The sequence below is a fragment of the Gorilla gorilla genome, chromosome 10 (assembly GCF_029281585.2).
Source record: "Gorilla gorilla gorilla isolate KB3781 chromosome 10, NHGRI_mGorGor1-v2.1_pri, whole genome shotgun sequence".
Taxonomy (NCBI): domain Eukaryota; kingdom Metazoa; phylum Chordata; class Mammalia; order Primates; family Hominidae; genus Gorilla; species Gorilla gorilla.
Genome location: NC_073234.2, coordinates 80,107,021 through 80,122,814, shown reverse-complemented (window position 1 = coordinate 80,122,814; position 15,794 = coordinate 80,107,021). Strand labels below are relative to the sequence as shown.

The 15,794-nt window shown below is 34.3% G+C and overlaps 1 protein-coding gene across 4 annotated transcripts in view; it reads left to right on the top strand.

Annotated features, from left to right (window-relative positions):
• Positions 1-15,794, top strand: part of SLCO1B1 (solute carrier organic anion transporter family member 1B1) — a 106,347-nt gene that overhangs the window by 34,870 nt on the left and 55,683 nt on the right. For all 4 annotated transcript variants that reach the window (XM_055358468.2, XM_055358466.2, XM_031000722.3 and 1 more), the window contains 2 exons: positions 12,874-13,015; positions 14,809-14,941. In XM_055358468.2, coding sequence (XP_055214443.1) covers positions 12,874-13,015; positions 14,809-14,941 — 275 coding nt within the window. The remainder of the gene's footprint in view (positions 1-12,873; positions 13,016-14,808; positions 14,942-15,794) is intronic.

Here is a 15,794-nt window from a genome sequence, read left to right as displayed (position 1 = left end):
ACAAAAATCACTAGCATTCCTATACACCAACAACAGCCAAACCGAGAGCCAAATCAGGAAGGCAATCCCATTCACAATTGACACAAAAAGAATAAAATACTTTGAAATATAGCTAACTAGGGAGGTGAAAAATCTCTACAATGAGACTTATGAAACACTGCTCAAAGAAATTAGAGATGAAACAAACAAAGAGAAAAACATCTCATGCTCATAGATAGGAAGAATCAATATAATTAAAATGGTCATACTGCCCAAAGCAATTTATAGGTTCAATGCTATTCCTATTAAACTACCAACAATATTCTTCACAGAACTAAAAAAAAAAAAAAAAACTATTTTGAAATTCATACAGAACCAAAATGGCCAAATAGCAAAGACAATCCTTAGCAAAAAGAATAAAGCTAGAGACATCACGCCATCTGATTTCAAACTATACTACAGGACTGTAGTAACCAAAACAGCATGGTACTAGTAGAAAAACAGACACATAAACCAATGGAACAAAATAGAGAGCCCAGAAATTAGGCCGCATGCCTATGAACATTTGATCTTCAACAAAGCTGACAAAAACAAGCAATGGGGAAAAAAAACCCTGTTCAATAAGTGGTTCTGGGATAACTAGCTGGTCATACACAGAAAATTGAAATTGGACCCCTTCCTTACACCATACATAAAAATTCTAAAAATTCAAATTATAAAAAAGGAAAAAAAAATCAATTCCAGGCAGACTAAGACTTAAATCTAAAACCTCAAACTACAAAAACCCTGGAAGACAACCTAGGCAATATCATCCTGGACATAGGAATGGCAAAGATTTCATGACAAATGACACCGAAAGCAATCAAAACAAAAGCAAATATTGACAAATGAGATATAATTAAACTTAAGAGCTTCTGCACAGAAAAAGAAACTGTCAACAGCATAAACAGACATCCTACAGAATGGGAGAAAATATTTACAAATATGCATCTAACAAAGGTCTAATATCCAGCATCTATAAGAAACTTAAATTTACAAGAGAAAAACAAACGGCCTCATTAAAAAGTAGGCAAAGGGTATGAACGGACACTTTTCAAAAGAAGACATACACATGGCCAACAAGCACTTGAAAAAAAGGCCAATATTACTGATCATTAGAGAAATTCAAATCAAAACCACAATGAGACATTGTCTCACGCTAGTCAGATTATTATTATTAAAAAATAAAAAACTAACATGCCTGGCAAGGTTGTGGAGAAAAGTGAACACTTATACACTGTTGGTGGGAGTGTAAATTAGTTCAACCATGTGCAAAGCAGTGTGGCAATTCCTCAAAGAGCTAAAACCAGAACTACCATTCAACCCAGCAACCTCATCACTGTGTATATACACCCAGAGCAATATAAATCATTCTACTATAAAGACACAGGCATGTGAATGTTCATTGCAACATTATTCACAATAGCAAAGAAAACATGGAATTAACCTATATGCCCATCAATGACAGATTGGATAAAGAAAATGTGGTACATACTATGGAATACTATGCAGCCATAAAAAGAACAAGATCATGTCTTTTGTGGAAACATGGATGGAGCTGGAAGCTATCATCTTTAGCAAACTAACACAGGAAGAGAAAACCAAATACTTCATGTTCTCACTTATAAGTGGGAGCTAAATGATGAGAACTCATAAAGACAAAAAAGGGAATGACAAACACTGGGGTCTAGCTGAGGTTGGAGGGTGGAGGGTGGGAAGAGAGAGAGAAGCAGAAAAAATAACTATTGAGTACTAGGCTTAATACCTGGGTGATGAAATAATCTGTACCACAAACCCCCGTGACACGTGTTTACCTGTACAACAAACCTTCACGTGTACCTCTGAACCTAAAAGTTAGAAAGAAAATATTAACAACTTTAAATTTAGTAATCATAAATGTCAAATTAAAGAAAAAAAGATTTTAGACTCACACTTATAATCATAGCACTTTGGGATGCCGAGGTGGGCGAATCACTTGAGGTCGGGGCTTTGAGATCAGCCTGGCCAACATGGTGAAACCCTGTCTCTACTGAAAATATAAAAATTAGCCAGGTGTGATGGCATGTGCCCGTAGTCCTAGCTATTCAGGAGGCCGAGGCAGGAAAATCTCTGGAACCTGGGAGGCAGAGGTTGCAGTGAGCCGAGATCACAACAGTGCACTTTAGCCTGGGTGACAAAGTGAGACTCTGCCTCAAAAAATACATATAAAATAAAAAAGATTTTAAATAATATTATAAATAAACTAAAATTTCTGGGAACAATTTTTTAAAATCAGAAAAATAAGTCATATGATAATACAGATACTCTCAAGAAATGCATAAAATATATGAATATACATGTGTACTTATTGATGTGCATGAAGATACACTAATATATCCAACAAGAATAATCACATCCATTATTTTATAATATTAAAGTAAGCAATAAAAGGAACACTTAAAAATATTTTCTTCAATTTAATTGACTATATTTTTTTATTTGGAAAACAATTTTAACACATATTTTAAATAGTTTAAATAGAGAAAAATGTAAATAAAGCTGTATTACAAAGATATTCATTGATAAACACTTCAAAAAATTTTTCAACTTCCTTATTTTTATCACGTATTTTGCTCTAGAAAATTTCCATTCCACATGATACATTTGTTGTATAAGAGATACAAAACAAATTCCTACTAGGGGAAATAAAGCTTCAGTAAGGAGGTGGCATTAAGCTGGGCTTTAAAATTCATGCAGAATTCCCGTCGCTTCAAATGGAGAGAAGCAGCAGTGTACCACAGATAAATGAAGTGAGACGTAATAAGGGTTTGGCTCAAGATAATAAGGAGATGTATAATACTTTTTTATGTATAATACTTTTGTTCCAATTCCCTTTATGCTTTACTTCAGTTTTGTTTCTCTAGTTAAATAACTTTGCATCTCTAAACTTTATTATTCTTATTTGTATAATGAAGAGAGTAACTTATGCCAGGCAAAGATTTTGCAGACACTAGAAATAATATATACAAAATAGTTGGAATAGTTCCTGAAAAATAGTAGGTTCCACATGATAACATGATTTATGCTTATGCTCTTTCTGTATTATTTGGAAAGAAATATGTGAAGTGCAGGAAAGTGTGTGAAGTTATTTTTGTGGGATATCTGGTGTAATCCTTCTCTTTTATCTATGTTATCAAATATTTTTCAAAAGCTATATTTCTCATTAGTGCTTTTTGTGAATAAATTAACTAGGAAAATTAGAAGAATGGCCACAATATACACCATAGAAAGGCATAGATTACAAAGAGAGTATATACACAATACCTGTCCAGAAGATGTGGTATAAGCCAATATTTTAATTATACTTATTTACTTCAGATATTGCAAATTTTTCTTATTTTTATACCTTCTTTCTTTTAATGACATTTCCTATATTTTCATTCACTATGACATTGTTTTCTTTATATCAATAGTTATGAAGAGAACTAACGATTCTAACTAGGGAGTAGTTAGACTAGTTATTTTAAAATACTTCATTAAAGGACTACAACGTGTGTACCATCTATGACTTAGTATTGGTTGATTGTCATTTTTCATGATCTTCATAAGTGGGTAATTTTGAACACTGTTATATTATTTCAAAGGGTGTTATTTGTTTGTTCAGATGTTTTACAAAGTAATTAACTTTGTTGGCTTGAAATTGCAAACTCTGTCTCTTGGTGTCTTAGTCAATTCAGGCTGCTATGACAAAAATACCACAGACTGGGTAGCTTAAACAACAAACATTTATTTCTCACAGTTCAGTAGGCTGGGAGACCAAGATCAGTGTGCCAGTATGGTTACCTTCTGGTGACAGTTCTCTTCTTGCTTTCCTGACATGGCTAAAAGAGAAAGAGAATGGAAGTAAGTTATCTTCTTAAAAGGGTACAAATCTCATTCATGAGGGTTCCACAGCCATTATCTAATCACCCCCCAAAAGCTTCACCTCCTGATACCATCACATTGGGATTAGGATTTGACATGCACATTTGAGAGGGACACAAACATTCATTCTATGACAGATGGTAATCGAAGCAAAGACAATGAATGAGTTTGCCCAGCAAGAGTATGTAGAGTAAAAAGAGAAGACGGTATGAAACAAATCACTGAAAAAAAAAATGTAACAGCCAGAATAACATGATCTAAGGATACTTGGGAGGAATTATGCAAAAAATAGGATTTGAGTCATGCAAGCAAACTCTTTAAATTTTTACTGGAAAAGACATGAGAGACAGAATTATGGAAAAGAAAGCATTTGGTGGAGGCAGATCCATTTTTTCTAATAAAATAAATTAATATGGATTAATTGTATAATCATTCCTTAGTAAATTTCAAAACTGCATCCAGGCAAATCTCTTATGCAACAGGCCTGCCTTAGTTGTGTCTACTGGGTACTTGTTTATTTTTAAGCATGTCAAATTCGACTTGTGAAAAGATGATTATATTGTCTTTAATGCTGTCTTCTTTTTCCCACCAAATGACAGTTATTCAAGCTAGAAACTATAAAACAAACATACAGTTATCCGAACTAGAAAACAAAATCAGAATTTACATTTTCTATTTTCCCCACCTCCTGTTGGTTCTCCTCTTAAACTTCTCCTTGTGTGTCTGTAAGCTTGTTATACACTTTTCATCTCTATTCTTTTATTTTCTGAAGTCGGCTTTCTAACAGATCTCTTTTTTGTAAGTTCTTCTTCATGGCTGCCAGAATTAACCCTCTAAAATTTAATTTTGTTATGTAACATTTTAAAATGCATATTGACTCCTCAATGTTGAACATATTTCTATCCTTACACTTCACCTACACAAATAATATTTCTGTTTTTCAAATAATCCGTGTTATTTCACTTCTTAGGGGCTTTTCATGTGCTTCCTATTTTGTTTTAAGTATTTTGTGTCTTCAGTATCTAAGCTTCTATAATCAACTGAAGACTTAGCCCCAGTGTCAACACATCTTTAAGAACTTTAACCTGTAAGGTCAGAATAGTCCCTTTTTCCTATCTGCTCATAACATTATAAACTTATGGCAATTATAGAACTCAATCCATATTATACTGTCATTATTGGTTTATTGCTGCTGGAGATTATAATTTTCAGTGCATTGATTATGTCTTATTTGTTTTTACTGACCTTGTTCCTGTTCCTCTATACCTGCCTCAACTACATAGCTTAGCAGAGTAACTGCTATATTACAGTTGCTCAATGAATGTTTCTTGAGTAAATCAGTTGAGTTCCAAAGCTAATCCAAGTTGTGCGTTTGACAAATTAGAAGCTTGGAACTGTCTTTTGACTTTAAGTTTAGAACTATTGCCATAATAAATTAATGACAGATCTGCCATGATTGCAGGCAAGTAGAGACTTTATTTCTTATCTCAATGTCAGTTGTCTCTTTCTGCCAATGCGCATTTTATTTGATGATTGTGCACATTTATATCTCTGGTTTTTATTTAAATAAATTTAGAACATATAGCTGGAGATGGTAGCTCAAACTGAGGATGAAAATAGACATTTATCAAGGTTATTATGTAGCTAACACTGCATGTACACAGAGGTATTTAGGGAGCCACACATATGTCCAAGGCAAGACATATGCTCATAAAACGTCTGAGAAGATTGTATTCTTTTACCTAATGCTAATCCCCAAGCTTAGAACAAGGCAAGTGAAAGGTCAAAGGGATAAAAAAATACAATAAACAAAATAAAAATTTACAAGAAGGTGTTATGGACTAAATGTTTGTTCCCCTCTCCCCAAAATTGTGTATTGAATTTCAAAATCCAATATGATAGTATTTGGGAGTCTTTGGGAGCTAAAGAGATCATGAGAAATTTGCTCATATAATGTGAGTAGTGCCTTACAAGAAAATGCTGGAGAGCTCACTAGATTTTTTTCTTCCATGTGAGAATACAAAGAGAAGTTAGCTGTTTGCAGCCTAGGAAAGGGCCCTCACCAGAAATTGACCATGCTGGCACCCTTATCTCAGACTTCTCACCCTTCAGAACTGTGAGAAATAAATGTTTGTTGTTTAAGCCATCCATTCCATCATAATTTGTGATAGCAGTCTGAACTGACTTAGACAAAAGTTCAACAGCAAATTTGAGCAGTTAGAACACAGAATCCACAAACTTGAAGATAAGACAATTGAAATGATTAGTCTGAGAAGCAGAAAGAAAAAAAAATGAAGAAAAATTAACAAAACCTACGGAACTGTGGGACACTATCAGGTGAACCAGCATAACAATTATAGTAGTTCCAGAAAGAGAAGAGACAGAGAAAAGGGAAGAAATAATATTTGAAAAAAAAGTGGCCGAGAACGTCCCAAATTTGATAAAATATATGATCTCAACATCGTAGAAGCATAAGAAAATCCAAATAAACTCAGAGATCCACTTTGAGGCACATTATGATCAAACTGTCAAAGGCCAAAAAATAAAAATAAATTCAGAATCTTGACAGCAACAAGAGTAGGAAATAATCATGGGCAAGAGTTCCTTAATAAGACTGACAACTGATTTCTCATCAGAGACCAGAAGACATTGAAATGATATATCCAATAAAGAACTGATATTCAAAAGTATGCAAAGAACATCTAAAACTCAATAATTAGAAAAATAACCCAATGATAAAATGAGGATGAGATCTGAACAGATGCCTCACTGAAGAAGATATAGAGACAACAAATGAGCATGTGGAAAAATGCTCCACATCCCGTCATTGGGGAGTTGTAAATTAAACAATAAGCTATGTCACTATATACTTGTTAAAAGGACTAAAATTCCAAACACAAAAATATACCAAATACTGGCAAGAATGTGGAGCAACAAGAACTCTTATTTACTGCCAGTGAGAATGCAAAATAGTGCAGCCACTTTGGAAAATATTCTAATAGTTTCTTACAAATTTAAAGATAGGCTTACCATACAATCAAGCATTTGTAGTCCTTGGTATTTACTGAAATAAGTATCAAGTGGAAAGCATGTCTACACAACAGCCTACAAAGAGGTGTTTATAGCAGCCTTATTGATAATTGCCATAAGTTAGAAGCAACCAAGGTATCCTTCAATATGAGAATGGGTAAAGCTACCTTGGTACATTCATGCAATAGAATAAGAATATTTTTAGTGATTAACAAGAAATGAGACATAACCAATGAAAAGACATGAAACATTAAAAGTATATTTATAAGTAAAAGAACGCAATATTAAAATGTTACCTACTATATGATTCCAACTATATGACAAATTTTATTTTATAAATGCTTTACCACAAAAGTTAATTCTAAAAATGTTTGAATGCCACCAAAAAACAAACAAAAAATATGGTGGAGATCATCTTTATAGTTTTTTATAATAATCCTCTTGATAAAGATTATATCATAAATCTTGACAGTTTACATTCAAGGATATGACATTTTATTTACAAATTAATGAAATCTAATAAAATGTGACAATGAAAATTTAGCTGAGTATAAAAGAACCTAAATTAGTAGACGGTGAGAGAGGAATGGGGGAGGGGATGTTTATCAAGAAGTTCTACATCAGTACAGAATTTCATAAATTAGTGGATAAGAGTATGGTGAAGAGCAATTGTAAAGCAAATGAAAATGTTGTGGAACTCTTATTAGTATCTGCAGCCACTCTGGCACTTTAAACATATCCAGTAGGAGAGGTTAATTCTCTCAGCAGGAGACCACTCACATTACTTTTTTCTCCCTATAAAATAATGCATCGTTTTGTCATGCTGGTAAAAAACACATAACATTAAATACACCTTTTCAACCAATTTTTAAGTGTACAATTAAAAAGTGTAAAGTACACTCACATTGATGAACAACAGATCTCTTGAACTTTTTCATTTTCCATTGCTGAAACTTTGTATCCACTAAACTATCTTCTCCTCAGTTCTAAGTAAGTACCTTTCCACTTTCTGTTTCTAATTTTTTGACTACTTTAAATATTTCTTTCTTTTTTCTTTCTTTTCTTTTTTCTTTCTTTTCTTTTCTTTTTTTTTTTTTTTTAAGATGGAGTCTCGCACTGTCACCCAGGTTGGAGTGCAGTGGTGTGATCTCGTCTCACCGCAACCGCCGCCTCCTGGGTTCAAGCGATTCTCCTGCCTCAGCCTCCCAAGTAGCTGGGATTACAGGTGCACACCACCATGCGCAAGTAATTTTTTTTCGTATTTTTAGTAGAGATGGGGTTTCACTATGTTGGCTAGGCTGGTCTCAAACTCCTGACCTCGTGATCCGCCCACCTTGGCCTCCAAAAGTGCTGGGATTACAGGTGTGAGCCACTATGCTTGGACTACTTTAAATATTTCATATGATAGAATCATACAGTATCTCTCCTTTCGTGACTGGCTTATTTAGCTTAGCATAATGTCCTTGAGGTTCATCCATATTGTAGCACATGATGTAATTTACTTATTTTTTAAGTCTGCATAATATTCCATTGTGTATGTGTACCACATTTTCTTTATTCATTCATCAATAGACATTTGGGTTGCTTCTACATCTTGGCTGTTGTTAATAATGCTGCATGAATATGCATGTACAAATATCTCTGCTAGATCCTGTTTTGAATTACTTTGACTATATACCCAGAAGAAGAATTAATGGCTCGTATGGTGATTCTATTGTTTAGTATTTGTGGAAACTCCAAACTCCTTTTCATGAGAGCCGAACCATTTTATATTTCCATCAACAAACATGAAGTTCCTAACTTCTCTTACTCGTTATTTTCTATTCTTGAAATAGTGGCTTTTCTGATGGTTGTGGGGTGATATCTCATTGTGGTTTTAATTTGCATTTCCCTGATAATTAGAAAGTTGAGCATCTTTTAATGTGCTTATTGGCTCTTTGTATATCTTCTTTGCAGAAATGTCTATGTAAGTCCTTGACCCATTTTTAAATTGGGTTGTTCTCTGTTGTTGTTTCCTTGGAAAAATCCATGTATTCTAGATATTAACTCCTCATCACTTATATTATTTGCATTTATTCTGTGCTATTCCATAGGTTATCTTTTCACCTGTTGTTTTCTTTTACGTGCAGATGATTTAAGTTTGATATAGTCTGATTTGTGTATTTTTAATTTTTTTGCCTGTGCTTTTTGTATCACATTTTAAAAATTGCCAAATTCAATGTCCTGAAGCTTTTCTTTTATTTTTTTCTGGAAGTTTAAGGTCTTACATTTAGGTATTTAGTTCATTTTGAGTTAATTTTTGCATATAGTATAGGGTAAGGGCCCAATTTCATTTCTTTGCATGTGGGTATCCAGTTTCCCAAACATCATTTGAAGAGGCTGTCCGCTTCCTTGTACTAAATGAATGGTGTTTTGCTGCTGCTTTTAAGAGTCTCTGTTTGTGTGTAACTTTTGACAGTTTGATTATACTGTGTCTTGGTATAGAGTTTTTTAGATTTATCTTATTTGGAATTATTTGAGCTTCTTAAATGTTTAGGTTCCTTTATCTCCTAAGATTTAAAAAATTGGGGGCCATAATTTACAAGTTTTCAGACCTTTCTCATTTACTTCTCTTCTGGTATTCCCATAATGCATATGTTGCCCTGCTGGATGGAGTCCCATAATTTCTTTAGGCTCTTCATTGTTCTTTTCTTTTTGCTCCTGTGACTCTAATTTTAGAAGTTCTGTCTTTGATTTTCCTGACTTTTTCTTCCGCCTAGCCTAGTTACCTGTTGAGTCTTTGTAGTGAATTTTTCAGTTCAGTTACTTTATACTTCAACTCCAGAATTTCTATTTGGTTGTTCATAGTTTATAATCTGTTAATATTCCTATTTTGTTTATTTGTTATGTTCATCATTTCATTTAATTGTCTGTTCATATTCTCTTTTAATTCATTGCACATACTTGACTAATTTCAAGTTCTATGTCTGGCAATTCCTATATCTTCATTTGTTTTTGGTCAGTTTCTGGAGATGTAATTTTTTTTCCTTTTAATGTGTGAGAATCCTTTCTTTCTTTTTATACTTTGTATTATTTTGTTGTTGAGATTTTAACATTTAAAAAATCAGTCAACTCTCCCAGATTTTGTGAGATGATTTTCCATAAGGAGAACTCTCCTCACTAATTCTGAATAGAGATTCTGTGGCCTACTCATGCTTTTTTTCTAGTATGCGATCCTTTCTTTCTCCTTTAGGCTTGTGTGTGTGATCTGTTTGAAAAGGTTTGTTGGTTTCTATAGAAGACCCTCCCCTGGGGCTTGAGGTACAGTGGCCTTTCTGGGGCTCCATTAAATTGTTGTACTGGTGCTCCACCTCGTGTCTCTGTCTGGAACTGCAGTTTTTGGTGTACCTTTGCTTGCAAAGACCGCATTTTTATTAGTACTTGAATATAGGCAAGTCAGAAGCCTGTCCTTGGGCAACCTCCCTAAAAGTCAAAATATTGAACATAGGAGATTTCAATGTTTCCATCCAATTGCATTGCACAGGGTGGAGTGAGAAAGACTCTAGTGAGAGAGACTGGAAACAATCATGATTTTTCTTGCCAGGTTGTTTTCACGATAGCCTGGAGGTTACAGAAACCTGGTAATTGGTTCTGAAGTTCTCACAGAGGCATTTAGTACATATGTTGTTAATATTACGTCTTGCTGTTGAGGTTCCAGGGCTGTTCTGCTCTCTTGCTGATGTCACTCTCTTCCACATTTCTTAGTCCTTTTTAATAAAATGATTTTTTAATGATTAGGACCTGAACAATTTTCATCACTATTCTATGGCACAAAGACTGCATACATTTTTACAAGATGTTAGAATTGACTATCTTTGAAGAAAATCTTCATAATTTTTGTCTAACTCTGTTGCCCCTTTCTCCTGTTTTATTCTTCCCATCATCAACTTAATACAACTAGTTTTGATACTCTTCTACATTTTATGCTGTTTCTTAGATAACTTTTTACATTTTATTTTAAAACTTTTAGTTATCTCTATAAGTTGTATCATTTAATAAATCTTTTGAATTCCTTTTATCTTCATTGATAGCATATATCATTTGACAGTTTCTTATGCAGAAAGGAACACACCCACATTTTGTCGGCTATCAAAGAGTTTTGTTGGGCCTTTTATCTCTGTCCCCCAAACATGGCCTAGGGCCAGACACAGAGTAGATTTTGGTTATATAAATGTTCACTCATTATTTTTTAAGCATCTTTGTGACAGACACTGTCCTAATCACTGGGGATGGAGCAATGAACAAAACAGACAAAAATCTATGACTTGATGGGGCTAATATTCTGCTGTGGCAATATAAAATAAACTCATAAAGGAATAAATGTATTGTGAGCAGAAAGGGGTGCAATTTTAAAGAGATTGGTCAAGGAAAACCTCACTGTGAAAGTTCCACTGAGCAAAACTCTTAAGGGTGTGAAGGAATGAATGACAGAAATACGACTATGGGGAAGAGCCTTTCACGTCAAGTGAAAAGCAAGAACAAAAAGCCTGGAGCAACATCATGAATCTGGAATGCTCAATATACAGCAACAAGGTCTAATGTAGCTGGAGGGGAATGACCAAGGACAAGAGTAACAAAGTATAAGATTAGAAAGATAAAGAGGAATATTTGTGGGGAGGTGGGTGTAAAAAAGAGGATAGGTTGTTTATGGTCTCATAGGTTATTGGAAAAACTTGATATGACTATAGGTTACATGGGAAGACAGAGGGGCAGCATGGTCTATTTCTGATTTGTAAAGGACTTCTTTAGCTACTTTGTTGAGAAGAGACTGTTAGGCAGATGTGCACAGAAGTAGAAACATGGCTCAGGAGGCTCTTGCAATAATTGAAGCTAGGCATGGTGGTGGAAACCACTGGGAAATGTAGGAGGTAATTAGAAGAGGTCGTTTAGTCAGTTCAGGCTGACAGAATAGAATAGACTTGGTGACTTAAACAACAAATATTTGTCTCTCACATTTCCGGAGGCTGAGAATTCTGATATCAGGGTTCTGGCATAATTGAGTTCTGATAAGGGCCCTATTCCTGGTTTCCAGAAGGCCATATCCTCGTTGTGTCATCACTTGGGGGTAGGGGAGAGAGACAGAGAAAGAGAGAAATAGAGAGAATCCCTAATTTCTTGTCTTATAAGGGCACTGATCTTATCAAGAGGGCTCCATTCTCATGACCTAATTGCCTCAAAAAGACCCTATCACCAAACATCAACACACTGGAAATTAGAGTTTCAATATATAAATTTGAGGTAGGGGATATAAACATGTAATACATAACAGGGTAAACATTAATAGTAGAGAGCCCAAAGAAATTTGTTTATGGATATAAATGTGAGCTGTAATAGAAATGATTAATTGATACATTTTATTAACATGAAATTGACAAATAAAACATCTATAACCACTGCATCTTACACTGGATGTCAGTCACTAGTGTTGGTCATAGAATTTTTCTTTGCCTCTGCAAAGTTCTATTTTTCAGCTGGCTTCCTGGAAATGCTGCTTTTGAGAATGTACTGCCACTCCCCTCCCAGTTAGCCAATGCTATTCATATGGAAATAAAGAATAGCTCACCATCATGGCCATCTGAGAACATGATGTAGCTTTCTATAAATCAGTTAATGAGATTAATTTAAAAATAACAACCTTAACTGTAATGCTCTAATATTTTGATATTATAACCAAATTAGAAATGATGCTTTATCAGTGTAGTGATAATAACATTTAAATGGCTGAGTAGTAGTACCTGGTAAAAGGGAAAACTAAGTAAGGTTTTTAAGATACAAATAATGTTTTTAAGTAAAGAAGAAAAGCTATTATAATTCCATGTGCCTATTGACATTATATAGTCCTTCGATTAACCATTTTCCCCCTTTCCTTCTGATTTTTCTTAGATGTTCTTGGCAGCTCTGTCACTCAGCTTTATTGCTAAGACACTAGGTGCAATTATTATGAAAAGTTCCATCATTCATATAGAAAGGAGATTTGAGATATCCTCTTCTCTTGTTGGTTTTATTGACGGAAGCTTTGAAATTGGTAACATTTATTTTCTATTTTAATAACCAAACTTGCAAAGTTAAAAAATATGTATGCTTTACACCACTGGTTATCAACTGGGGTAAATTTATCTCTCACAGGCAATTTGGCAATAACTAAAAACATTTTTGATTGTCATAACTGCACAGGGGTTGGGGGGCAAGGGAGGTGCTACTGGTATCTAAAGGTAGAGGTCAGGGTTACTGCTAAATATTCTATAATGCACAAAGAATGATGTAACTGAAGATGTTGATAGTGAGGATGTTCAGAAACCCTGATTCTACACAAATTCATTTTTTGCAAAGTAACGCCGTGTCATACTTTACCTCCCCTCTCTCAAGATGAAGAAACTTTGGGAGAGGACTGTTATTCTTAAGGAGAAAGGAATCTTTTCAGAGCAACCTACGTTAGACCTCTATTGTTTCACTGAGCACACAAAAATCTTTCCTTTGAAATATTGAAGATATTTTGTTGTCTTCATTTTATGTTGGATTTCTCCAATAACAGCTCGGGGAAAACATTTTCTGGTTCATATTTGTGTTTTTCCCTATTAGTAATTTTTTTCTAGATAATTTATAAGATGAATATTAAATTTTCTGGGAATTTTTCTCTTTGAATTTTTTTCTTCTAAATTTCCATTGTTTTTCTTTATGTTTCATTAATCTTTGATGCCATCATCCATCTTACCATATCAAGTTCTAATTTGTATATTTATCTGTATTTTATATTTACAACAGCACTTTATTATTCCCTTATTATTTTTAGGCTGCCAGTTCTGATTTTATGGATGCAATGTGCCCTTGTACCTGTAAAGGTACTAAATTTTTTATAAAGTAAAAAAAAAATTTACTCATTCATTTTGGTGCTTTTCTTCCAAATTATTTTTATGCTTTTTTTTTTCAGAAGTGCTCAGTTATCCTTAACTGCTATTTGTTTATTGCTATGCATGAGGCTCCAGATGGATTAGAAGTGGTCATGACTTTTTTTTTTTTTTTTTTTTTTTTTTGAGACGGAGTCTCGCTCTGTCGCCCAGGCTGGAGTGCAGTGGTGCGATCTCCCCTCACTGCAAGCTCTGCCTTTCTCCTGCTTCAGCCTCCCGAGTAGCTGGGACTACAGGCACCCGCCACCATGCCCGGCTAATTTTTTGTATTTTTAGTAGAGACGGGATTTCACTGTGTTAGCCAAGATGGTCTCGATTTCCTGACCTCGTGATCCACCCACCTCAGCCTCCTAAAGTGCTGGGATTACAGGTGTGAGCCACCATGCCTGGCCTCTGGAAGTTCTTAATTAAGTTCCGCCTTTCTGTGGTTTAATAGCACCTCTGTCCCTCTATTTTTATCATTAGTATGAAACTTCTTGAAGACAGATGCCATGGTTTATTCTTTTTCAAGTAACTTTCTTATTTCTGGCTCTGAGCTTCACGTCAGGTACATGTTAGAAATTTAAATAATATTAAGAATAAATAAAGAAATGCATGAAGGAGCACCTTACCCTCATCAGGAAGATTCATCTCCATTTTTCTTCATTCCAGTATAATCCAGTCAACTCCAAATTTTTCAATAAAATTTTACGTCACTAATATTGCCAAGTAATTCAAGTGCTTTTTTTTTTGTATTTAAAACAACTTTTCAATGAGTGGTCTAATGTAGGTGAATTCACCTTCTCAATTAAATCACATTGTCTTTGAGGGAAGGCACTATGTCTTGGACTCTATTTGCATCCATTCTGGGGTTTTCAATTCTAGACGCAAAATTGAACTAAGCTGTATCAACATAATTTTGTTCCCTTTCTAGGAAATTTGCTTGTGATTGTATTTGTGAGTTACTTTGGATCCAAACTACATAGACCAAAGTTAATTGGAATCGGTTGTTTCATTATGGGAATTGGAGGTGTTTTGACTGCGTTGCCACATTTCTTCATGGGATAGTAAGTGTTAAAAAAAAAAAAAATCTCTGTGCCACTATCAGTACCTTGTAAATTAGGAGTAGAATTTTATTATTATCCCTTTAAATAGGCAGTTACCTTTTGAGAAGATACCCACTAAGTGTGTACAGAAATGAAATAGTGTCTCTTTGTCTACATAATCATTTTATTTATCGTAGCTTTCATAGAATTTGAAATAACAAAAAGACTAAACTGTAGAGTTTCAAATGAAATAAATAGGCTTTTTATGAATTTTTAGTATAACGTATATACTGTACGTCTTTGCCTATAAGATTTTGATTATTTTTTATAAGACTTCAACACTTACACCCATACCCACTGAAGTATAGTTGTTCCCATCATTTCACTGAAGCTGTTATTCCTAAGGTCACTGTGTAGTTATAATTACAGTCAGATGCTCCTGAGAGAAAAGTTAAAATGGCACATGGGGGAGAAACTTATTTTTCACATTACAGTTAATGTAGCCAGTTCAAGGATGATATGATTCTACCTCTTTCCATCACAGTGCTATGCCTTGCATGGTCTTGGCTTCATGATCCAAATTGTGGCAATGTATTTCCAGGCAACAAGATAGAAGAAGAAAAGAATAAGAAGAAACAGACAGTCCACACAGGCTGAGGCTTAAGAAGCATTTTCAGAAGCAAAATATCTCTACTGACTTTACATTTACCAGATGTTAGTTACATTTCACACATAGATATATAAATGCTGAAAAAAATAGACATTATTCCAAGATACCAAGTTCCTGGTTAAAAATCCCAACTATAATTACTGTGGAAGGAAAGAAGAGAGGATATTAGGAGACAATGAGCAGTTTCTGTTAGAGACACCAATT